The 25,159-nt window shown below is 48.0% G+C and overlaps 1 protein-coding gene across 2 annotated transcripts; it reads left to right on the top strand.

Moving 5' to 3' along the window:
- The first annotated feature begins 10,147 nt into the window (after positions 1 to 10,147).
- On the top strand, positions 10,148 to 24,711 carry LEP (leptin). 2 transcript variants are annotated; one of them, XM_009203819.4, is made up of 3 exons: positions 10,148 to 10,843; positions 21,779 to 21,950; positions 24,180 to 24,711. In XM_009203819.4, the coding sequence occupies exons 2-3, from the start codon at positions 21,807 to 21,809 to the stop codon at positions 24,534 to 24,536; spliced, it is 501 nt and encodes a 166-aa protein (XP_009202083.1). In that variant the 5' UTR covers positions 10,148 to 10,843; positions 21,779 to 21,806; the 3' UTR covers positions 24,537 to 24,711. The 2 variants fall into 2 exon arrangements, with proteins under 2 accessions (XP_009202083.1, XP_003896595.1); XM_003896546.4 differs by having other exon boundaries at positions 10,153 to 10,843; positions 24,177 to 24,711.
- Positions 24,712 to 25,159: the final 448 nt, after the last annotated feature.

The following is a 25,159-nucleotide window of genomic DNA, read 5'->3' as shown; positions in this document are numbered from 1 at the left end:
GCCCTAGTCAGGCTGGGGGCTAGTTGGTACCTAAGGGGAAGGCCTGAAGAAGCAATTTGGTATAAGCCTTTGAACTCTAATTCTCAACACTGGCTGCATTTCAGAATCACCAGAGGAGCTTAAAAGTATATATGTGAATGTGCAGATCCCACCCCCAGCGTTTCTGTCTTAATTGAGGCGCGATGGTGCCCAGGGCAGCATCTGCCTTAACAGCTCCCGGGTGGGAGTTTCTATCACATCTGTCAGTCAGCGCTCCCTGTGAGTTCAGAAGCCTAGAGGTAAAGGCCTCTCAACCCTAGATGCTCATTATAGCACTGAGAGAGCTTTTTAAAAATATGAATGCTGGCCCAGCGTGGTGGCTCATGCCTGTTATCCCAGCACTTTGGGAGGCCGAAGTGAATGGATCCCTTGAGCCCAGGAGTTCAAGACTAGCCTGGGCAACATAGTAAAACTCCATCTCTACAAAAAATACAAAAAATTAGCTGAGGGTGGTGGCACGGGAGGCTGGGGTGGGAGGATCACCTGAGCCCAGGAGGTCGGGGCTGCAGTGAGCCATGATCAAGCCACTATGATTCAGCCTGGGCAACAGAACAAGACACTGTATCAAAAAAAAAAAAAAAAAAATTGAATGCCTGTCACAACGCCCAGCGATTCTAGTTTATTTTATTGGGCTGGGCTGAGACCTGGGCACCAGGAGCCTCTAATGGGTAGCCAGAGTGAGACTCACTGGGACAGGGGAAAGAACCCTGACTTCTCAGTAAGACTGACTAAGCCTAGAGTCTGGGCTCTGCTGGGTGACTGTAAGCAGGTTGATTCACCTCTCTGAGCCTCAATTTTCTCATTTCCAACATTGGAGTGCTGCAACCCACCATGCAGGGTTGACTGCAGCTGGCGTCCTCCACCAGAATGGCCTCCATTAACTCTCTCAGTAGTTTTCCTTATCAGAAAATGGACCTTTACCGTCAGTAATTAACTACATTACCAATAAGAATTCAGTTCTTATCAATAGAAAGGTGCTGTTTTGGGGGATGTGAAAAAGAAGATGCCAGGGCCCGCCTGTCCTCTCAGTTTTTGACAAGTGTCAGGACAATGGCTCTTTTCCATCTCTCATAAAATCCTGTTTCAGGAGGCTGGCTCTTTTGAATCAAATTGTACTTAATTAAATCCTCCCTGAAACTCAGGGGAGTTTCACAGGAACTCTGCATATATTTACAGCCTTTGGCCAGGCATGGAGGTTTGTGCCTATAATCTCAGCACTTTAAGAGGCCAAGGTGAGAGCATTGCTTGAGCCCAGGAGTTCAAGACTAGCTGGGAAACATAGGGAGATCCCCCCGTCTCTATCAAAAATAAATAAACAAATAAATAAATAAATAGCTAAGCATGGTGACATACACATATGGTCCCAGCTATTTGGGAGGCTGAGGTGGGAAGAGGGACAGAGCCTGGGAAGTCGAAGAGGCAGTGAGCTGTGATCTTGCCACTGCACTCCAGCCTGGGTGACAAAGACAGACCTCTTCTAAGAGAAAAACTGGCTGGGCGTGATGGCTCATGCCTGTAATCCCAGCACTTTGGGAGGCCGAGGTGGGTGGATCACCTGAGGTTGGGAGTTCGAGACCAGCCTGGCCAGCATGGTGAAACCTTGTCTCTACTAAAAATACAAAAATTAGCCAGGCATGGTGGCGGGTGCCTGTAATTCCAGCTACTCGGGAGGCTGAGGGAGCAGAATCGCTTAAACCCAGGAGGTGGAGGTTGCAGTGAACCAATATCGTGCCATTGCACTCCAGCCTGGGTGACAAGAGCGAAACTCTACCTCAAAAAATAAATAAATAAATAAATAAATAAATAAATAAATAAACCCCCAAAACCAAAGTTCTGCATGCTACATCTTATTGTAAATAATGCATTTTTTAAAGAAATAATAACATTTATATTACAAAATAAATAAAAGGCAAGTTAGCTCAGGTACTGAGCCTGGAACTTACTGTCAGATCATGTGGATTCCAGAGCATCTGTGTGTGTTTGGCTAACACCCCTCACCCCTTCCAGCCTCCATCTGCTCCATTAAATTTTAGACTGTGATTCTGAAAAGTGGGGTTGAAAATCCTGTTGCTGCTATGAAGACTGTGCATTTCTACAGCTCATTCCTAATGTCATTGTCAGCAGGCAGAAGATGCAGTTTCACAGCCCTTCAGGGTGTGACCGAGAGGCTTTCTCCAAGTGTGCCCTTTCATTAAACTTTTTGGTTCTGCACTCAGCAAGGTGCAGAAAGGGATAAAGATAAAACAGACATGGATTCTGCCTGCCTGCCCTCAAGTAGATTGAGGTTTGGAAGTTCAGACAGGTCATGCATGTAACTAACTCTAACACACAGTAGAGAAGAGGTCTGGCTGGGAGTGGGGGCAGGCTTGCTAGAGGAGGGAGTATTTTAACTGTGCATCGAGGAGGATCAGAGTGTGGGTAATGGGGCAGGTGATGCCCTTCTCCTAATGTCAAGGATGCCAAGGCCCAGGATGTAAGGAGGCAGGAGGCAGTTCCCGGAGATCTTGGATTATTTTTAGGAGAGGTGAAATAGCTGGTCAACAGGTATGCATGTTTTAAGGTCTTTGCTGCACATTGCCCAAGTGTCCTCCAGAAAGGATGCTCCAATGTACACTTAGCCAGGCATTAAGATGCCTGGAGCCTTGGTCTGAAAATGCAGAAAGAAGAGATGCAGGGGCTGTGAGATGGAGTGGAGTTGTCCTGTTAGCTCAACAAGTATTTTTCATCACTTGTCTTTCATCACGCTGTCTGCGTGGTGTACAGAGATGAAGAATGGACACATTCCTGCCCTCAGGGAGCTCAGCTTACTGGCAGAGATAGACCACAGCCCAAAAGTGTGGGCAAATCTAGGGCTCCCTTGAAAGTTTTAGGAAGGTGTTGTTTGTTTTGAGAAAGGGTCTCCCTCTGTCGCCCAGGCTAGAGTTCAATGGCAAGATCACAGCTCACTGCAGCCTCAAAGTCCCAGGGTCAAGCAATCCTCCCACTTCAGCCTCCCAAGTAGCTGGAACCATAAGCTCATGCCACCATACCCAGCTATTTTTTTTTATAAAGACCAGGTCTCGCTGTGTTGTCCAAGCTGGTCTCAAACTCCTGGGCTCAATCAATCCTCCCATCTCAGCCTCGCAAAGTCCTGGGATTGCAGGTGTGAGTCATCGAGCCTGGCTGACAAGCAGGTTTTTGAGCTGAAAGGAGTTTGTCCTTTCTGGAGTCTCCCTCTTTGAGGCACCTCATTCACCTCAGTGGAATTATTCACAGGGTTTCACCAGTAATCCTTGGGTTCCCTGACTCTCCAAAAGGCATCTAAGCTTCCTGGCTTTGCATTGGCTGACTACTCTCTCCCACATTCTTTGTCCCAGCTATTTAACTTCAGCACTGGAGGAATCTCCAAGGTGCTTGAAGAGTTCTGCCCAGCTTCCTGCAAGGCTGTGCCTTCTCAGGTCATCGAGCAAGGAAGCCATCCCTGAGAGTCCATCCGAGAGCCCTTGCAGTGGGCATCCAAGGCCATAAAACTTTGCATGCCTGTGAACCCAGCTTTCAGAAATGATCTTAAGGAAATAAGCATGAGTATTTGCAGAGATTTATCTACAAGATTGTGCGTGAGAGCCTTATTTATAAAAGGGAAAAAAATCATTGAAGATTATCTAAATTTTCAATCATAGAGTTTGGCTAAATAATTTATGGCATATTCACACAATGCAGGAATTGTAAATTACATCGTGAAAGAAAATTTAATGACATGAAAAGAAACTTAAAGCATTTGCAAAATAGTGTGTACTACATGATCCTATTTCTGATAGAAGAACTATATATACAAATGTAGAGACATAAGGGAGAGAGAAAAGTCATGTATCAAAAATATAAAATATTTATGATTTCAGGGTAGTGGATTAATAAGAAATTTTAATTCTCTTCTCTGGATGTTTTCTGTGATGTTCATTATTTGTTTAATCAGAATTTAAAAAATACTCTATTTTTTGAAAATGACATCTCCCGGCACAGGACAAGGATTCCCATCTGAGGCACATGCGGGTAGGAGGTAGGTGCTGGGTGCCGGGGAGCTGCACTGCTTAGGCCAGGAGAGTCGCCCTGAGCTCCTGGCTGCTGGGACACACTTCTCAGCCATGCCCTCCTCTGCAAAGTGCCATACAGCAACCCTGGTTATGCAACAAGCTGCTTCGACCCTGGGCAAATAGATCCTCTGACTCCTCAGCTCCATTACAGGCCATAATGGGACAAACCAGGCCTCAGGACCGATGGTTGCATAAAAGCATGATGGATAGATTTTTCTGGTCACTGCGTTCCACCCAGCTGAGCAGGCACATTCAAACTCCTTCCCCTCTGGACTGCATAGCTCATGCAAAGCAGGCGCCTTCTTCAGACAGCCTTCTGGACTAACTCCACTGTGCCGTGTGCTTCAGAAGCCCCTGCTCTAATTCATAATGAACACTTGCAGAGTACTTTACTTGTAACAACCCAAATGATCCACACGACAACACTATAAGGGGGTACTGTGATGCTTTTGTGACAAACGAAGCAGCGGAGGCAGAGAGAGCACAAGCGATCACCCAAAGTCCCACACAGAGCCAGCATTCAGACCCAGGCAGTGCGGCCCCAGGCTCAGCCCGGGAGACACCATGCCATGCAGCCCCCTGGCAGACAGTTGCTATCACAGTCACATTTCCATGGTGATTCTGAGTTGTTTCCAAATTTCTGCTGGAAGACTATGGATTCCTCGCAGGCGTGAACTGTGACTTTCACTTCCATGGGACCATCCAGGGCCCAGCAGAGCACTGAGTGCACAGCGCCTTCCCAGGGGCTTGTGTTCTCAGCTCCGAAGCCCCCCTTCTTTTGTACTCCACCTGCAGGTGCAAGTGGTGAATCCTACTGAGCCATAATCTTGCTGCTAGAGGCTTATCTACAGGTGCTTATGCAAGCAGTCTGGCAAAACACCTCCTTAGGGACAAATGTAGGGCTGGAGACTTGGGATGCCTCAGGATGTGTCAGATCACAGCTTTCTGCAGGGCTCAAGGCTTCTTGCTGCTTCTCCAGAACATCTCTCCAAATGCCTGCACAGCCCTGGGTACCTGGGTAGGGTCCAGCTCTACAAAGGATCATGGCTCGAGTCCTTCTGCTCCAATGGGAAAGATCAACCAACTGAGAGAAAGAGCATGCCGCCCAGAGGGGGAGCTGGTTGCCATCGACCTCTTGGCTGTCATTTGTTTCTTCAGGGTTTCCAGGCTGGCTTCCAACTGAGGATGTAAGAGGCTGTTACCAAGTCTGGGCAGATCAGCACAAACATATTAACAGGGGTTATCTCAGCGTGGTATGATGAGGGATGACTTTTTCTCATGGCTTTGCTTCTCTGCCTTTTCTAATTTTCTGCAATGCACATGATTATTTGGGCAATTAAATAATTACAGGGAGAGGAAAGTCACTGTTCTTGCTCTGTCCCTTGCAGGACTCTTTTACCACACTTATATGGGCTGCTAAGCTCCAATGTGCCCTCTACTGCATGTGGCTTCCACTGAGCTCTTTCTGATCTTCACTCCAGCAAATTCCCATCTCTACTCTGTCCTTTCCACACCCTTCACTATGTACTGATCTGCTCAAAACCTTGCAGATTACAAAATGTTTCACTGGCCTGAGCCTGCCTGATTTCATAAGAAGTCATCTTTTGTGTCCTTGCAGAGCGTGCCTGGATCGTGTCTCTATCCTTGGTCCCTTACCTGGACTGTAGCCCCAGTTAACTGCTGAATACCAGCAGCCAGGTGTCCTCGGCAACCATGTTCACATGAAGCATCTTAGTCCCACCCACTCCTTCTGTGTCTCTGCCAGCAGCATTGAGCTGTAGATGGGAAAGTGTATGGAAATATGACTGCCTTTTCCCTAGGGCAAAGAGGATTGGTGTTCTTTTCTTCAAAATTTCTTTTGAATCTGTCTTTTCTGTCTCCCCACTATGCCTCACTCATGCTCCTGAACCACCGCTGAGGTCCAGGGCTGTACCTTTCTCATTTTGGAATCTCTAGGATCTAGCATAGTACCCAGTGCACAGTATGCCCTCAATGTATGATTTTGGTTCAATGAATGAATGCATGAACAAATGGGCAAATAAGCAAGTTTTAATAATTTGTCACCTTTTTATTTCTTGCAATCCTTCCTGTATTTCTTGCAATCCTTGTTTTATTCCTTGCAATCCTTCCTATATGTCTCTGCCAGTTGAATCTTCCAAAATGGTGACTCGATCACGTGAATCTCTTCTGGTGCCTTTAATGGCTCCCACTGCCTGCAAAGCCCTTTCAAAACCCAGCCTCTTGTTACCTTTCTTTGCAAGGATTTTATCTCCCACTCCCCAAAGCTCCGTTCTGGCTGACCTGGCCCCTCTGTATCCTTTCTTGCCCTTGTTGAGTTACCTTTTTCTCTGTGTAGCCACTTAGCTGCCTGTGCTGATGCTTGCTGCTGGCTAAGCTTGTCATAAGTTCAGTGTGGCACCCTTTCCCGTGATGGGCTGATTACAATAAGGTCCCAATCTGGTGGTGCCTCCCTCTATTGCTGGATTGGGTAATCTCCCAGTTACTCTGGGTTTGACCATGTGACTTGCTTTGGTCAACAAGAAACAGGATGTTAGCAGAGACTTGAAAAGTGCTTGCTCATTCTGGCTTGCCATCTTTTGATGCTCTTGGGAATCCAGCAGCTGTCACCAATAAACAAGCCCAGGCTAGACCAGTTACCCTCATCATCTTAGCTGATAGCCAGCCAGCCACCATAGGCATGAGTCAGGCCATAGTGCTGGACCCACAGAATTATGAGCTAAATAAGTAGTGTTGGGTTAAGTCACTAAGTTTTAGGCATAGTGTGTTATGTAGCTCACAAACATATAAGACTGTGTGTTTTTTGACTGGAGGAAGAGATGCCATAAAGACCACCTTTTGAAACTTCTCAAATACTGCCATTGATGTGCTGATGGAGGTATGGAAACATCCACTAAAATTTGTGGTTTATTTATTTTTCATTATTTTGTTTAAGGAGGTCTATAGTGGAAGAGGGAGATATTTGGGGAAATTTGGTATAGACTAGTTTTCATGATGTAAGGGAGTTATTTTTGTGTGATAATGGCCCTACAGTTACACAGAAATTCTTCCTTATTTTTTTGGGAAGTACAAAAGTAGGGATAAAATGTCATGATGTGTACAATATGCTTTAAAATATTTTTGCCAAAATGATTAATGAAGTAAATATGGAAAATAATAACTGTTAAATCTAGGTGTTGGGTATATTGCAGTTCATTATGTTATTGCACACTTTTCTGTGTGTTTAAAATTTTCATTTAAAAATATGTTTTAAAAATGAAAAACTTTGAGCTAGATACCAGGTTATGAGCTAGGAGCATAGCAATGACCAAATAGACCCCTACCAACTCAAAGAATGCACATTCTTTGGGAAACATGTTTCCATCAGAAAATCTCAAATGCAATGTGACTGGGGTCTCCAGGACCTGTGTGAGCCTGGCTTTTCCTGTTCCCTCCACATCATCACTGCAGGTGTATTTTCCCGTTTTAAACATTTACTCTCCCAGTAGCCTTGCATCTCAAGGAATCCCTGTATAGTGGTACATGAATATAACACATAACAAAAATCATCTGTACAGTGTGTGTTGTTCCTGGGGTTCAATTCAGCAAATTTTTCCTGGGCACCCCTGTGTTCTTGGCACTGGAAAAGTACCAGGACTTAAATAGTAGATGGCCCAATCCCTGTCCTCTTAAAACCTAATGGAGGAGATGGAATGGGTCACCCAACCCAGACTGAGAGACAGGAATTAGCTGCAAGGGTAACTAGGACAAGCTTCTCTAATGATGGAGAGACCCTAGTGGAATGGGGAGATTCTTCTGGGAGAAGCGATGGATTCGTAGTTGGGCATCCCCACAGAGGGACTGGAAAGAAAAAAGACCTGGAGGAACCAATGTGCAATGTATGTGTGTTTCCTGGTTCAAGGGCTGGCAAACTTTCTCTAAAGGGCCAGATAGAAAACATTTTAGGTTTTGTAAGCCAAGGCAAAATCGAGGAGATTACATGGGTACTTATACAACAAGAATAAACAATTTCCACAATTTTTATTGACAGAATTCAAAACTTTATAGACACAGAAATGTAAATTTCCTGTAATTTTCACATAAGAACTATTCTTCTTTTGTTTTGTTTTGAGACAGGGCTGTGCTGATCCTCCCGCCTCAGACTCCCTAAGTGCTGAGATGTTGCAGGAAGTCAGGGACCCCAAACAGAGGGATTGGCTGGAGCTGTGGCAGAGGAACATGAATTGTGACAATTTCTTTTTAATATGGACATTTGTCAGTTCCCAAATAATACTTTTATAATTTTATATGCCTGTCTTTACTTTAATCTCTTAATCCTGTTATCTTCATAAGCTGAGAATGTACATCACCTCAGGACCACTGTGATAATTGTGTTTTCTGTACAAATTGATTGTAAAACATGTGTTTGAACAATATGAAATCAGTGCACCTTGAAACAGAACAGAATAACAGCAATTTTTAGGGAACAGAGAAGACAACCATAAGGTCTGACTGCCTGCGGGGTCAGGCAAAAAGAGTCATATTTTTCTTCTTGCAGAGAGCCTATAAGTGGACGTGCAAGTAGGAGAGATATCACCAAATTCTTTTCCTAGCAAGGAATATTAATATTAATACCCCGGGAAAGGGATGGATTCCTGGGGAGAGGGCTATAAACGGCCACTCTGGGAATGTCTGTCTTATGCGGTTGAGATAAGGACTGAGATATGCTCTGGTCTCCTGCAGTACCCTCAGGCTTATTAGGGTGGGGAAAAACTCTGCCTGGTAAATCTGTGGTCAGACTGGTTCTCTGCTCTCCAACACTGTTTTCTGTTGTTTAAGATGTTTATCAAGACAATACACGCTGAACATAAACCCTTATCAGTAATTCTCCTTTTTGCCCTTTGAAGTATGTGATCTACTCCCTGTTCTTAGACTCCCTCCCCTTTTGAAATCCTTAATAAAAAACTTGCTGGTTTGAGGCTCAGGTGGGCATCACAGTCATCACAGGCATCACAGTCCTGGAGTGATATGTGATGTCACCCCAGGCAGCCCAGCTGTAAATTCCTCTTTGTACTCTTTCTCTTTATTTCTCAGCTGGCCAACACTTATGGAAAATAGAAAGAACCTACATTGAAATATTGGGGGTGGGTTCCCCCAATATCTGGAGCCCAACGTGGAATACTGAGATTACAAGCATGAGCCACTGCATCCAGCCTCTTCTTTTGATATTTTTTTTTTTTTCAAACTTTTACAAATGTAAAAACCATTCTCAGCTTCTGGGCAGTAGCAAACCCGGCAGTGGCAGGTTTGGTTCACTGACATCATTTGCACTTCCCTGCTTTACATGATGGGTTGGTTCTTTTGTTTTTGTTTTTGTTTTGTTTTGTTTTTTGTTTGTTTGTTTTTTTGAGATGGAGTTTCACTCTTGTTGCTCAGGCTGTAGTGCAATGGTCTGATCTCGGCTCACTGCAACCTCCACCTCCCAGGTTCCAGCCATTCTCCTGCCTCAGGCTCCCAAGTAGCTGGGACTACAGGCACTTGCCACCACACCTGGCTAATTTTGTATTTTTACTAGAGATGAGGTTTCACCATGTTGGCCAGGCTGGTCTGGAACTCCTGACCTCAGGTGATCCACCCACCTCGGCCTCCCAAAGTGCTGGGATTACCTGCGTGAGCTACCAGGCCCGGCTGGGTTGGTTCTTAATGGAGAGGTTTGTTTTTGGAGCTGCTCTGCGCAGTGGGGACCAGAATAGGCCTGGGTTCCCAGCCCATCGCTATTCCTTACCAGCTGCAGATTCTAAGGGAAGTCATTTAACCTCCCTGGAGCTTAGTTTCCTCATCCCTGAAGCCCAAGGATAAAACAAAACAAAACAAACCCATCATGTAAAACGGGGAACTGCAAACGATGCAGGTGAACCAAGCCTGCCACCCCATTCACAGGCTATGATGAGGAAAACCTGGCTACATCTGGGACCACCCCCGCAACCCCCACTGTGTACATAGGAAATACGGGGTTGAGGATGGAGACCCACAGTGAGTCCAGAGCGTCCCCAAAGGCCGCAGTGCCCGCCTGGAGTCCTCCAGAGAGCATGCACTCCCTTGGGTGCCAACCAGAGACAACTTGCCCTAAGGCTTGGAACTCGATTCTCCGCGTGCCAGAGAAGGGGTGGGACTGCAGAACCCCCCAACCCCCCATTCTGGGTGGGGGCACCTGGCGCAGGCCGGCCGCTCCCTCTAACACTGGGCTTCCCGGGCTTACAGGGCCGTCGGGGCCGAGTCCTGGTTCGCTCCCGCCCGGAGGCCGCGCCCGGGCCAGCGAGGGCGCCACCGGATGCCCCAGCCCGCTCCACGGAGCCCCTCACAGTCACCCCCGCCCCGGCCGCGCCCCGCACCTTCCCGAGGGGCCGATCCTTGCGCCATAGTCGCGCCAGAGCCTCTGGCGGGACATCGAGGACTTCTCGCTCCTGCCAGCCAACCCCAAATTTTTGGGAGGTACCCGAGGGTGCGCGCGTGGCTCCTGGCGAGCCGAGGCCCTCCCTCGAGGCCCCTCGAGGCGCACACTGCGGGCCCGGGGCTCGCAGCCGCCCCGCACTTCGCTACCCTGAGGGGCGGGGCGGAAGCTGGCGTTTGGAGTGCCCCGGGGCCTGCAGGGCAGTTGCGCAAGTTGTGAAGGGCCGCTATAAGAGGGGCGGGCAGGCATGGAGCCCCGGAGGAATCGCGGAGCCAGCGACTGCAAGGTAAGGCCCCGGCGCGCTCCTTCCTCCTTCTCTGCTGGTCTTTCTTGGCAGGCCACAGCGCCCCACCCCACTCTGGATCCCGGGGAAACTGAGTCAGGAGGGATGGCTTAGTTCTGGACTGTGATAGCTTTGTACCGAGTTCTAGCCAGAGAGAAGGCTACTGGGATTGGAGGAGCGTTGGATTCGCTGCTGGGCTGTGCCGGTGCCCAAAAGGCAGGGCTCTGACCTTGCAGAACCAGCCAGGTCCCTGGGAGACTGTCAGACCCACCAACCTCGTGGCATTCGCAGAGCTAAGATGCACTGGAAATTGCCTTGGGCACATCCCCAAAGATCAGGGTGTCCCACCCCGGTCTGGAGGAGATAAACTTGGGGGTAGGAGGGAAGCAGATGCAAGTGATCAGTCTCAGACCTAGACATTGCCTTGCTCTGCGAGTAGGAATTCAGGCTTCATTTTCCAGGGAAGTTCCTGACTTCTGAATGGGAGGGGCTGTATAAGGCCAATGCCCAGGAGGAAGGCAATGATGAGTAGAGGTGGGGGAAACAAGTGTCAGGAAGACTCAAAAATCTTCCAGAGAAATTGTGCAGGGTCTCACCAGATCTGTCCTCAAAGCCATGCAAATTGCCTTCTTTGCAATGCATACAATGAGGTGTCCTTGGGGTTCAGAACTGGTTATTAGCGAACTTCTAGCCAGGACTGCTAAATACGCGCTGTTGGCCCACCAGGCTCACCTATAGCCTTCCTTCAGTCTGCGCTTGGTTTGGATTTCACTGTGAGCACCTTCGCCTTTACACTCCTGTTTCTATAGTTTAAAGATGGTGGTGTTTTGGGAAAGTGACTCCTTAAATACAGTTAGGTCCAAGTGAGACAAGTAGCCTGGCTGTCATTTCAGAATAGCAACTTGGAAGAGGTGATTAATTTCTGTTGGAAGGGTGATCTTTGGGGAGGTGGGCGAAGAGCAGAGACTTGGTGGTACCGTTCCAGGAGCACAGGCTCTCTTCCTTTGCAGTGCAGAATGACCTCTGGCAGCCGGAGTTGTGTTTGTTCTGTAGGATTCTGAGCTGGGCCATGGGAAGCTGGAACCAGGGAGTGTTCCCAATCTCTTTCCTATTAGGATTGTCTGCAGAACCAAATATGGAGGCTTCTAGCAACGTGAGTGCTCCTGTTCTAATGCCCTTAGAAACAAGGCCACACTGATCATCCCTCTCACTTAGGCAGGGAGACAAAGCAAGAGACAAACAGTGGATGCTTTCAGGTTCTTTCCCTTCCCAAGCAGTTGTGGACATTGGGCTGAGGGGAACTTTTCCATGTTGGCTAAAGGAGCATCCTCCTCATATTTTGTACATTTTATACCCAAAATAACTCTTCTTGGTATTTGGGGAAATATTTTCCTCCCCCTCCATTCCAGGAAATGGCTCCAAGTGCCAAGGACAGAGCCAGGGAAGTTGCAATGAATTCCTGCCCGTCAGCCCCAGGCAGATGCCTCACACGTCTGAGTGGCCCATGCAGAGTGCGGAGGTGGCCACGACGGAACCTGGGTCAATGTCCCACCCCCACTTAGAACCCCCAGGGGCGTGGGAGCCAAGGAGAAAAGAGGGGCTCCAGGAAGGTAGAGTCCTTGTGTCTTGTGCATCTGTGAACAGCACTGGTGTGATTTAAAGGAAAATTGAGCCAAATTCTCTGGCAGTCAGTTACCCCATCCCCACCGGGGTAGGAGTCTGGCAGCCGCAGCTCCATTCTGGCCGGTTGGCAGAAAGTCTTGAAATTCTTCGTCCACACATTTGTCTCAGAGAAACAGAGAGGTTGTTTCTGCTTAAAAACAACACACTTGGTGTCTGGGCTCACAGACTCCTTTGCACTTATTCCACATGTGACAGCTGATGTGCCTTGTTGCTTAGCAGACAGCATGCTACCGTCTTTCCTGCTCAGTTTGTTAGCTCTCTGGAATGGAATCTATAATCAATGCCCATACCAACATTTCACTAATACCATAGGAGATTTAGTCTCCATCTGGGTGTACATTACATTTGCTCTGGGGTGCTCCAGGCTGGGGGGGTTGCCAAGGAAGAGAAGAGAAACCGCAGAGAAGACGGGAGGGCAGAGCAGGGGTCTCTGAGAAGGGCAGGGGTCCCAGAGTGCAGGAGCAGGAGCCAGGCTCACGAATGGGTCCATGGGAGGGAGTACCTAGGGATGACAGTCAAGATGGAGCAGAGCTTAGGAAGCTGAAGGGAATCCTGGCCCATCTGGGTGCTAGAGGGCACATAGGAAGTGCAGGAAGCAGACCAAGGTCCCCAAGAAAGGGAGACTTGGACACTGAAGCATTTTCTGTCTTTATTAAGACAACCTCATAAGAATTCCTGCTGGGCCAAAGTGAATTCTAGGATGTGACTTTAAGATGGGAGCAAGTGAACCATTGAGGAGTTAGGTTACCCTGGTTAGCCAATGCAGATCGAGAATGGGAAATCTTTCATTTATTCATGCAACAAATATTTAATGAAGCCCTGCTGTGTTCCAGGCTTGTGGTAGATGCTGGAACAGGTACACGTGTCATTAACTGATCAGGGCAGCCTCTCCTTCTGAGTCTCGTTGGAGACTTCAGATGCCCCTCACACAGAGCTCGAGGGAGCCTCAAAAACTGATCAGAGGCCAGGCACCATGACTCATGCCTATAATCCCAGCACTTTGGGAGGCCAAGGCAGGTGGACCACTGGAGCCCAGGAGTTCCAGACCAGCCGGGGCAACATGGCAAAATCCCATCTCTATAAAAAAAAAAATAAACAAAAATTAACTTGATGTGGTGGTGCACACCTGTAGTCCCAGCTACTCGGGAGGCTGAGAGGTGGGAGAATTGCTTGAGCCCTGGAAGTCGGGGCTCCAGTGAGCCTTGATCACACCACTGCACTCCAGCCTGAGTGACAGAGCAAGACCCTGACACACACACACACACACACACACAAGATTAGAGCTGACACAGGAGTAGAAACCTATCTGTATCTCTGATGAGATCAGATCTTTCTGATGAACAGAAAGAATGTAACCCCTGTACTCACACCCTGTCTGAGGGTTACATATGTTAACACGATTTCTCAAATGAGGCTTTTGGTTGCAAACAAGAGAAAATCGCTCATGCTGGCCCTGTGTTTTTCAAATTGTATATTGTGATCAACATTTGAAAAAAGAGCCAAGACTCTCAAGAGTGCATTACCCATGGTAAGGGTGAATTTTATTTCTTGACACTTATTTCTCTTACATGTATCTATCTATGTCTCAAATGAAAAATAGATCTATAAAGTTGAAAGCTATCCAAGTGAGTATAAGAAAAGAGTATCTCACCCTGAAGGCTAAGGACGGGGAGAGCCACCAGGCCTCACGAGGACCCAGGAACCACAAAGAAGGCTAGGAAGGAGCACAGGTGGTGACCGTACTCCGGCTCTCAGTGGCTATGTGGGCTCTGGTCTCTCTCAGCTGTCCCATGCACATGAGGCCAAATGTGGCTACCCTAGAGCTTCTGAGCCCTCAACAGAGATGAACTGGACTTTCTGCAGCCCCACTGTAAGTTCCTAAGAGAGCAGTTGATTGACCCAATCAGGGTCAGGAGAAGGAATGGAGGAGGAAAGGGAGGAGAGAAGAGCCTCTTCGTCTCTTGCCTACCACTGGCAGTTGTAGCCAAGGGGGCTGGAGTGTAAATGCAGACATAGCCACCAAGGGTTGTGTATGTGTGTGTGTGTGTCTGTGTATGTGTGCCTTGGGTAGGTTAGATCTCCCAGCAGGTCCCTACTAAACAGACTTAAGTCCCTCAAATTTTAGCTCTCCAGCCTCACACACTCCACCCCTCTACCGTAGTGAATTCTCCCAAACCAACCATGGCTTTCCCCAACTCCGGAGCTTGGCCTGGAATGCCCTGCTTCACCTCTTTTCCCTGGGGAATGCCTGTCTTTCAGGTCTCAATTCACATACTGCCTCCCTTTCAAAGCTCTCCTCCCGTCCCTAGAGTCCCTCTTCCCCTTTGTTCTTTGGGTTCTATGCTTCTTCCCTCATAAGCTCCACCAGGTTGTGTTAAAATGAGTTGTTCAAGCTTCTGTCTGTTCCACTAGATTCTGAGCAACTTGGAGAACCAAGATCCAAACTTCACTGTCTTTATTTCCTCCTTTGTTCTTTCCTCATCCCCAGGTCCCTTCCAACTTGGAGTTGGAAGAAAGGAAGTTATGAAGAAAGGAAGGAAGGAAGGGTGGGAGGGGAAAACAGGAGGGGGTCCCATGGGAGAATGTGTATAGGGAGAGGACTCAGACTAGCTAAAGCTTTTCCCTTATAATTAACAGTAAATACCATGTTACCTGAATTTAATTCACAGTAGCATACCAAAGACTCGCTTTGTTCTCCCCACTGCTATTATCAGAAGGCTGTGGGCAGGCCTGATTTTGGCTCAGGAGGCCCTCCAGCCTGGATCTAGAGAGCAGCAGACATCTCTGCCCATCTCAACTCCCACTTTGACACTGAGGTCCCCAGGATGGAGGGTCTGCCTCTATTTGCCTTGTCCCCTGCCATGGCGGGAAGGTGATGGAGCTCAGGTCTAGAGGCTACCAGCTTCTTAGGGAGGTAGGAGGTGGAGGGTGGGGTAGGGGTCCTGCACACAACCACCAAGTGGGGATGGGGTTGAGGGCCCACCTGAGGATGAGTAATAGTGAGGCTGGCGCAGAGGACCCAGGTGGAGGCAGACAGCAGAATTTGTGGTGGGGTGGATGGCACATTATATAAGCCTCTCTTGCTGCCCTGTTTACTGAGATTGTTTCATTATCTCTTTTGGTTTTGGTTTTTAAGAGATGGGGTCTCGCTCTGTCACACTGACTGGAGTGCAGTGTGTGATCATAGTTATGATCACTGCAGCCTCGACATCCTGGGCTCAAGCAAACCTCCCACCTTGGCCTCCCCAGTAGCTAGGACCACAAGCATTTGCCACCACACCCAGCTAATTTTTAATTTTTTTCTTTTTTTTTAGAGATGGGGTCTTGCTGTGTTGCCTAGGCTGGTCTTGAACTCCTGGGCTCAAGCGATCCTCCTGCCTTGGCCTCCCAAGGTCCTGGATTATAGGCTGAGCCACCGCACCCAGCCACGTTTCATCCGTGCAGCCCCAGGGGCTCCACGTTCTACTTTTTCTCATTTCTTCCCCAGGGCACCCATGGCTAGGGATGAGGGTAGAAGATGGGGCAGCAGGGCCTTGATTAAAGGAGAAGGAAGGCAGCCTGTGGAGAAGGTGGCCCAGGGAGTGCAGAGAGGAGCCGGCTGTGAGGGAGATAGCAGAGTGCAGGCTGCGTCCCAAATGAGCACACCGCCCACTGCGAGCCCACCACCTGCCTAGAGACCCCTCTCCTCTCCAGGATCTGCTCCAGTAGCTCTCAGAGGAAAGAATGATGCTGTATCAACATTTCATCAGCTCATCTTTTCACTCAAAGAAAATGGCAGCTCCTAAATGTTCAAAACTGCTTTGGAAACTTCTGGAGAGAGGTTTTACAGCTCAAGCAGACAGCTGACCGCGGCCTTTCTTTCACCCCAACCCATACTCTCCCCGTGCTTTCCTGCCAGTTGCAGTCGGCCCTTGGGTCCTACATTTGCAGCCATTTGTCTCTGAGCTCAGACTTCCAATTCCAAGCGGCAGCTGGACAGGCTCACCAACATGTCCAGCCAGTACTAGGACATCAGCAGGAGCCCAACCACCTCTTTCCAAAACCTCTCCTCATGTGTCTCCTAGTTTCCATCTCCATCCTTCTAGTCAGCCAGGCTGAAAACACTTGCTCCTCAGGGTGCAGAAGGAAAAGCTTTGTCTCCATACCTGGTGCCCACTGCCCCTGCAATCCCAGCCCAAGTCCTCCCCCACTCCTCATCCTGGTGTCAGCTGGAAGCCGCCATCTCCTAAACCCACCTGTGTTCTTCTGCCTCTGCCAGGGCTGCCCTCTCCTCCACCTTCACAAACTCAATTCCTACCCATTCTCAGGTCCCTTATCAAATGCCACCTCCTCCATGATGCCTCCCTGATTCCTCTGCTGGAAATAATGGTGATGACAGCTAAGGCATTGGGGTTGGCTACGTGCCAGGCAAGAAGTTAGCACTTTACCTGCTTTATCTCATTTCAGCCACATAACAGCGACAGGTGGCATTATGATTCATATCATCCCCATCTGATAGCCAGGAAAACTGAGTCCCAAAGAGGTTAGCCACTTTCCTAGGGCCCTGTGCTCTGACTCAAGCACAGCTCTGAGGAACTCTAGCATTCCTCAGTTTAAGCATCATGACTTTCTTTGCTGAGTCACCCAAGGTATTTCTTCTGTTTAAATGTTCTTCCTTGGCCGGGCGCATTGGCTCAGGCCCGATGCGGTGGCTCACGCCTGTAATCTCAACACTTTGGGAGGCCGAGGTGGGCAGATCATCTGAGATCAGGAATTCAAGACCAGCCTGGCCAACATGGTGAAACCTGTCTCTATTAAAAATACAAAAAAAATGAGGCCGGGCATGGTGGCTCACACCTGTAATCCCAGCACTTTGGGAGGCCGAGGCAGGTGGATCACCTGAGGTCAGGAGTTTGAGACCAGCCTGGCCAACATGGTGAAACCCCATCTCTACTAAAAATACAAAATATTAGCTGGACATGGTTGCAGGCGCCTATAATCCCAGCTACTTGGGAGGCTGAGGCAGGAGAATGGCTTGAACCTGGGAGGCAGAGGTTGCCGTGAGCTGAGATTGCACCATTGCACTCCAGCCTGGGCAACAAGAGGGAAACATAGTATTAAAAAAAAAAAAAAAAAATTATCCGGGCCTGGTGGTGCATGCCTGTAATTACAGCTACTCAGGAGGATGAAGCAAGAGAATTGCTTCAACCCAGGAGGCAGAGATTACAGTGAGCTGAGATCACACCACTGCACTCCAGCCTAGGTAAAGAACAAGACTCCATCTCAAAAATAAATAAATAAAAATAAATGTTCTGGCCGGGCGCGGTGGCTCAAGCCTGTAATCCCAGCACTTTGGGAGGCCGAGGCGGGTGGATCACGAGGTCAGGAGATCGAGACTATCCTGGCTAACATGGTGAAACCCCGTCTCTACTAAAAATACAAAAAACTAGCCGGGCGTGGTGGCGGGCGCCTGTGGTCTCAGCTACTTGGGAGGCTGAGGCGGGAGAATGGCGTGAACCCGGGAGGCGGAGCTTGCAGTGAGCCGAGATCACGCCACTGCACTCCAGCCTGGGAGCACAGCGAGACTCCGTCTCTAAATAAATAAATAAATAAATAAATAAATGTTCTTCCTTGCACTGAAGTTACATATGTAAATTCCCAAACCAGTTGCTTAAGGGCACAGTTTTGTTCTTTACTTATATTTTTAACAAATATCTTATGTAAGTAGTTGACAAAATCAAATACTGTGTACACTACCTAGGCTTCCCTGGGAAAGCCATCAGCCTCTGCCCCATCCCTTCCCACTCCTGATTCCAGTTTCCTGTGGTTCCATATCTTTTTCATGTCTGTTTCTGGCCCACAGTGGGCGATCAATACATGTTAGCTGCCAACCATCAACCCTATATTGAGTAATTATGGGGTGTCAGGCACTATGCTCAATGAAATTGTATTAGGTTTGTACAAAAGTAATTGTGGTTTTTAAGAGTAATGGCAAAAACAGCAGTTACTTTTGCACCAACTATTTGCTGCCTTGAATTATCCCTCCTCTCCTTGTCCCTAAACCCTGCTCCTCCTCCTCCCAGTCATTCTTCTTTCCCATGTCGGGCCATGGCCAGGCCCCACCCAGGTACTAAGACTCAGGTGAACCAAGGAAGACTTAATGCCCACTCTTTTCTGATGCCCATGTTGGCATGCATTAAGTCGGTTAGCATTAAGTTTGGCTGCATTTAGCAGAGACCCAAAAGAACAGTGGCTTTTAAAAGGCAGAGGTTATGTCTCTCACACACACCCAGCACAAGTCCAGAGATAGGTAGTCCAAGACCAGCATGGCATCTCAGCTCCATGAACCTCAGGAACCGAGCTCCTGCAGCTCCCTGCCCTGCTGTTGATAAGGTGAGGCCTTCATCCCCCTGGTTCAAGATGGTGCTAGAACGTTGGCTACCATATCTACAGTCCAGGCATCAGAATGGAGCAAGGGATGAAAAAGGAAGAGACGAAGGCACACGGCAGGTTCCTGAGAGCTGGCACAGGACACTTCTGCTTATATTTCACTGGCCAGAATTTAGTCACATGGCCACACCTAGTTGGGAGACTCTGAGACGTAAAGTAGTTATTCTAGATGGCCATATCCCTACCTAAGACTTGGAGTTTTCTATGACTGGGGAAGAATGGAAGACAAGATACTGGGAAAGACTAGCAGCCTCTACTAAAGGGGTGATCTGTGTTGATGTGTGTATGTGATGTGTGTATGAGCATTTGTGTTACGTGTTGTGTGCTGGTGGGGCAGATTCTTGCAAGCACTTTGCTCTCAGATGGACCTGCTACCAGTTCTCTCTGCAGACCCTCATGGGTTTCCCCTAAACCTGGCCTCTCCTATTAGGCAGCCTTACTCAGCGGCAGCTTCTCAGCTCCATGTTTTCAAGGAACCACAATTTATTTCCAGCATCCACTGAAGCATATTATCCGTGGTGATAGAGGCGGCTTATAAAACTGTTTTTCCACTTAGTTATTAGAGGATGGTCATTATATGAGAGTGACTATGACCACAGTTAATCTGGTAATAAATTCTCTTGAGTAGGAGGGTGTCATCAACACGTGAATCTTAGAAAAGGAGGCAAGCTGATCTTGTGCGGCATGGGGAAGACCCAGAGACACCAGCACCCTGTTGAGATAGCCTGTGGGAGGCAGTGGGCCAAATACTTGATTCACAGTTGGCTACAGGTAGTGTTGCCCAGCATTTCAAGCCCTGCCTGGTAATTATAATAATTTACTCCCCTCACCCTGCTCTGGACATGCACACCATGAGCAGGGGCTTCACAGGTTCATCTCATTTACCCTTTTGAGCCAGGTGGTGGTGTTAGCTCCATTTTGCTGAAAGGAAAGGACGCTTTAAGGAAGCAATTTTCCCAGAGACACAAAGCTAACAAGAGTGGAGCCTGAGCTGGAGCCTCGGAGCCTAATCACTACACCCGCCCATCTCTGCTAGGGTTTCATGAAATCGTATTGGGGATTAGCACTATTTAACTCTGTTACACAGACATTTGGTGTATTACTCAGGTAACAAGTAGTTAATAGAGGAAGTTTTACTTTTTTAAGACATAAATTTGCCTTTTCCCAAATTACTTGATACATGGTACTTTTCATGTTTGAAGTTGAGATGGGGGTACAATACCATAGCTTCATTCCAGAGCAGGGTATTCATTTCCAAATGCCATGTTCCCAGCAGATGCCCTTGACTGGAAATTGGGGTGTGATTTGGGCTTTTCCTTAAATCTTTGAGGGGCTGGAGGGGTGGGTGGCTTGCACTCCTGCTCTCTGGATCTGAATCCTGACTCTGACATGGACCTGTTTGACTTTGAGCAAGTTGACTCCTCTTCCTGAGCCCCATATTTTTCTCTTCTGTAAAATTCAGATTAAAAAAACATGGCTTTGATCAAACATTATAAATAATATATAGATAGACTGCTTGTTTTTATTGTATTGCCAGAAATGAAACCTACTAATATTGCCATCTATGGACAGAAAATGTATTACCTGTTTTCATCAAGACCCAGACGACGAAGAACATGAAAAGCGGAGATTAACTTTACTACCATCTCCAGAACCTTCATCCTAATATTTACTTACATTTTATTATTAGGCTCATGCACATATACTTAGCATGGATCATTGGCCACAGACTCACATACATTTAACTTTATTCCCTTTTGCCTCATGTATCTCATTAAAACTTTGCTGCTTAATCAAGGATCTGCATATTATTTTAATTTTAGAATTCACAGTTCCAAGACTTTGGAAGTTTCAAGCGTTCTGGGTGAATGTGTTATGCTCTCTCCCGCTGCCATGTCTTTATGCCCCCTGATTTCTCAGCTACTATGGCAACCACTTTCTACTCTTAGTAGCCCATATTCAGTCCAATCCCCAGCTCAGGAGACACTTCTTCCAGGGAGCCCCATGTGCGCTCTGGTGGTATCTCGTACCTGCCCTTTTTGCAAAGCTCTTTCCTCCTGGCTTAGAATGGCCCATTGACCTGTTTGCTTCTCCTATTAAACTGTAAGCCACTCAAGGGTAGAGAGCATCTCTTGCTCAGTATTGCATCCTCGGTGCCGAGCACTGTGTCTGACATATTATTTAGAAGGTAAGTGCTAGTGGGATTCAGGCTCCCAGTGGGTGGGAGAGAAAGGAAGTAAGGAAGCAAGTGGTAAAGGATATCACAGAGTATCAGCTTCTGTGAGAGAGAAATGCAGAGGACAGGTGAGTAGCATAATCGCTAACGACAGGGTAATGATAGAGCACATTTCACAACACTTTCAAGCCCTTTCACATGCATTATCTAGTTTGATCCTCATAAAAGCCTAGAGATAGGTATATTACAGGGATGAAGGTGGAGTATTTTGTAAATTAAAATTATTCAGTGAGTAAATGACTGGGTTCAAACCAGGCCTTAAAAATCTGTTCTTTTTCCCTTGAAGCACGCAATGAAGTCTACATCATCCCTACCATGTCCATTTGATCACACCCTGGCCTCACAGCTCTGTGGTCTACAGGATACCTCACGGTGGTTTTATTGACCAGACAATAATCCTCTTCCTAAGAGGATGTATTTCATTAATACATAGGTAGATAATGAATTGTCTTTGACTTTGAGGGGATGGTAGCCAGGGCAAAAAGCAAAGCTGATTTTCATCCCCATCCAGTAATGTGGTTGGTAATGGGTCAGATGGATGTATTCTGAGATACCAGCTCCTTGCAATGTGTGGTTCCTTCTGTTTTCAGGCCCAAGAAGCACATCCTGGGAAGGAAAATGTATTGGAGACCCCTGTGGGGATTCTTGTGGCTTTGGCCCTATCTGTTCTACATCCAAGCTGTGCCCATCCAAAAAGTCCAAAGTGACACCAAAACCCTCATCAAGACAATTGTCACCAGGATCAATGACATTTCACACACGGTAAGGAGAGTCTGAGGGGACAAAGTGGAACTGCAGCCAGCCTAGCACTGGTTCCTGGTGGGCCTGGACCCAGATAGTCCAAGAAACATTTATTGAATGCCTCCTGAATGCCAGGCACCTACTGGAAGCTGAGAAGGATTTGAAAGCACAGGGCTCCACTCTTTCTGGTTGTTTCTTTTGGCCCCTCTACCTGCTGGGATTCCATGGGTGAGTGGTTCTAATTCTAAACCACCCCAAGAACATTTGACTTTGCTACATGTTTCCATTTAAAAAAATCATAGGATTTGGGCTGGGTGTGGTGGCTTGTACCTGTCATCCCAGCACTTTGGGAGGCCAAAGCAGGAGGATCACTTGAGTCCAGGAGTTCAAGACTAGCCTGGGCAGCATAGGGAGATCCCATCTCTACAAAAATAATAAAAAATATTAGCTGGGCATGGTGGTGTGTACCTGTGGTCCCAGCTAGGGGAGGCTGAGATGGGAGGATCACCTGAGCTGGGGAGGTTGAGGCTGAGGTTGAGGCTGCAGTGGGCCATGATTGTGCCACCGCATTCCAGCCTGGGCAACAGAGCAAGACCCTGTCTCAAAATAAATAAATAAATAAATAAATAAAAATCTTAGGATTTGATCAGGCATGATGGGTCACATCTGTAAGCTTTGGGAGGCCAAGGCAGGAGGATCAGTTGAGGCCAGGGCTTTAAGACCATCCTGGGCAACATGGCAAGACCTCTATCTCTAATTTTTTTTAAAAAAAAATTAAAAATAAGAAAAAAATCATAGGATTCTCTGATATCATGAGGCCTTGAGTGCTTATTTTCACTCTACCAAGGGGAAACCCAGGCCTCAGAGATTAGCTGAGCCACATGCAGCCACAGCCACTGTCTCTTTCCTTCCTCTCCCCTCTGTCCCTGCCTTCTGCGCTCACCTTCCTCCCTGACTTCACTTCCTTGAATCTTAGTGCCTACGACTAGAGGGAGCGGTGAGATTCCTTGCAGCCCAATGGCAGTGCAAGACCCCCAGCAGCGTCTCCTCGGGGCCTCTATCCCATCTCTAGATGTGCTTGTCATTAGGGTTCTTGTAGTTCCAGCTGATCTCTGGCCCCGCCTCTCGAAGATACCCAAAAGAGCGAGTTTACCCTTTTTCACATTCAACCCTCTACTGATTTGCAAATAGCAGTCAGTGCCCACCCTGGTCTTTTCTCTGGGGTCCAGCAGGCCTAGACCTTCTGCTATTTTCCTGATGAGGTCTGTATTTGAAATTAGGAAGATTAAGTTTGAATCTTCACATTTCTGATGTCTGTGGTATCTTCAGCAAGTTCCTTAATGTCTTTAAGCCTTGGTTTCATCATCTGGATAATAGGGATATCACACACTATTCACAAGGTTGTTATGAGACCTAAATTAGCTAAAGCAGGTGAATCCTCTTTACTCCCTGCATGCAGCTCTCCGGAGACATCGCCTGGTCATTGTGGGTGTCTCATGGTGGTCTTGGGCAGTTAAGGAGAAGTTAGGTGTCCAGAAGCAAAGATGGCTCAGAACTAGATAGAGTCTTGGGCATTTTATAGAGAAAAACTCTTGTCTCCTTTCAAAAATAATAAAAAAAATTAGCTGGGCATATTAGCCACTCAGCAAGGCTGCACGTGATAGCTCCCGAGGGCCCCAACTTGGGGTGGTGTCAATACACGATATCACGGGAGCCCAGGGTAGTCACCACGGAGGTGTCAGCCTCAGTGCTGTGGGCAGATGGATGGGGAGAGCCCTCCCGGAACTGGAGTCACTGGAGCAGGGTTGGGGACCTCACTGAGGGTACGACCTTGATCTCTAAGGAGGAGGGACTGCCTGGAAAAGCTGACTGGGAGAGAGGACTCGGCTGGGGGTGAAAGGGACTAGAGAAAGCAGGGGGTGGGGGTGCTCGTGCAGGACCTCAGATTCCTGGGGAACAGACTCCACTAAATAAGACACAGGAAACCACGGCTGATTCTTCAGCAGAGGCCATGCAGAGACAGGAATGACCTGAGAAAGTCGGGAAGTGGAGGGAAGGATGGTGTGGGAAGAGCAGGAATCTGGCAGTCACCTGGGCACAGGATACAAGGGCCTGAGCCAAAGTGGTGAGGGAGGGTGGAAGGAGGCAGCCAAGAGAATGACCCTCCATGCCACGGGAAGGTGGAAGGCTCTGAGAGTGATTCCTCCCACGTGCTGAGCACTTGTTCTCCCTCTTCCTCCCGCATAGCAGTCGGTCTCCTCCAAACAGAGGGTCACTGGTTTGGACTTCATTCCTGGGCTCCACCCCGTCCTGACCTTATCCCAGATGGACCAGACACTGGCAATCTACCAACAGATCCTCATCAATCTGCCTTCCAGAAAGGTGATCCAAATATCCAACGACTTGGAGAATCTCCGGGACCTTCTTCACCTGCTGGCCTTCTCTAAGAGCTGCCATTTGCCCTTGGCCAGTGGCCTGGAGACCTTGGAGAGCCTGGGGGATGTCCTGGAAGCTTCACTCTACTCCACGGAGGTGGTGGCCCTGAGCAGGCTGCAGGGGTCTCTGCAGGACATGCTGTGGCAGCTGGACCTCAGCCCTGGGTGCTGAGGCCTTGAAGGTCACTCTTCCTGCAAGGACTACATTGAGGGAAGGAACTCTGGCTTCTGGGTGTCTCCAGGAGACCATGAGAGCTGGGTGCAGTGGCTCACAAATGTAATCTGAGCACTTTGGGAGGGCAAGGCGGGTGGATCACCTGATGTCAGGAGTTCAAGACCAGCCTGGCCAAATGGCGAAACTCCGTCTCTAATAAAAATATAAAAATCAACCAAGAGTGGTGGCGCATACCTGTAATCCCAGCTACTTGGGAGGCTGAGGTGGGAGAATCACTTGAACCCAGGAGGCAGAGGTTATAGTGAGCCAACATCTCGCCACTGCACTCCAACCTGGGTGACACAGGGAGACTCCATCTCAAAAAAAAAAAAATCATAGTCATTGTTTTCCTGTTCCTCACCCCATCCACTCTTCTTCATTTTCATATATTTTACTTGTACATTTGCTTAATTAATATCTACCCCAATAAGAATGTAGGCTCTGCTGGGCACAGTGGCTCACTCCTGTAATCCCAGCACTTTGGGAGGCCGAGGCAGGTGGATCATCTGAGGTCAGGAGTTTGGAACCAGCCTGACTAACATGGTGAAACCCGGTCTCTACTAAAAATACAAAAAAATTAG

The sequence above is a fragment of the Papio anubis genome, chromosome 4, assembly GCF_008728515.1.
Source record: "Papio anubis isolate 15944 chromosome 4, Panubis1.0, whole genome shotgun sequence".
Lineage (NCBI taxonomy): Eukaryota > Metazoa > Chordata > Mammalia > Primates > Cercopithecidae > Papio > Papio anubis.
The sequence above is the reverse complement of the archived record's forward strand: the minus strand, read 5'-3'. Positions and strand labels throughout refer to the sequence as shown.

What these genes read in the sequence shown, in the direction of transcription:
- LEP (XM_003896546.4), top strand. Translation starts at nt 21,807, where the DNA reads ATGTATTGGAGACCCCTGTGGGGATTCTTGTGGCTTTGGCCCTATCTG. An exon ending in TCAATGACATTTCACACACG is followed by an intron (nt 21,951 to 24,176) that starts GTAAGGAGAGTC and finishes CCTCCCGCATAG; the next exon opens with CAGTCGGTCTCCTCCAAACA.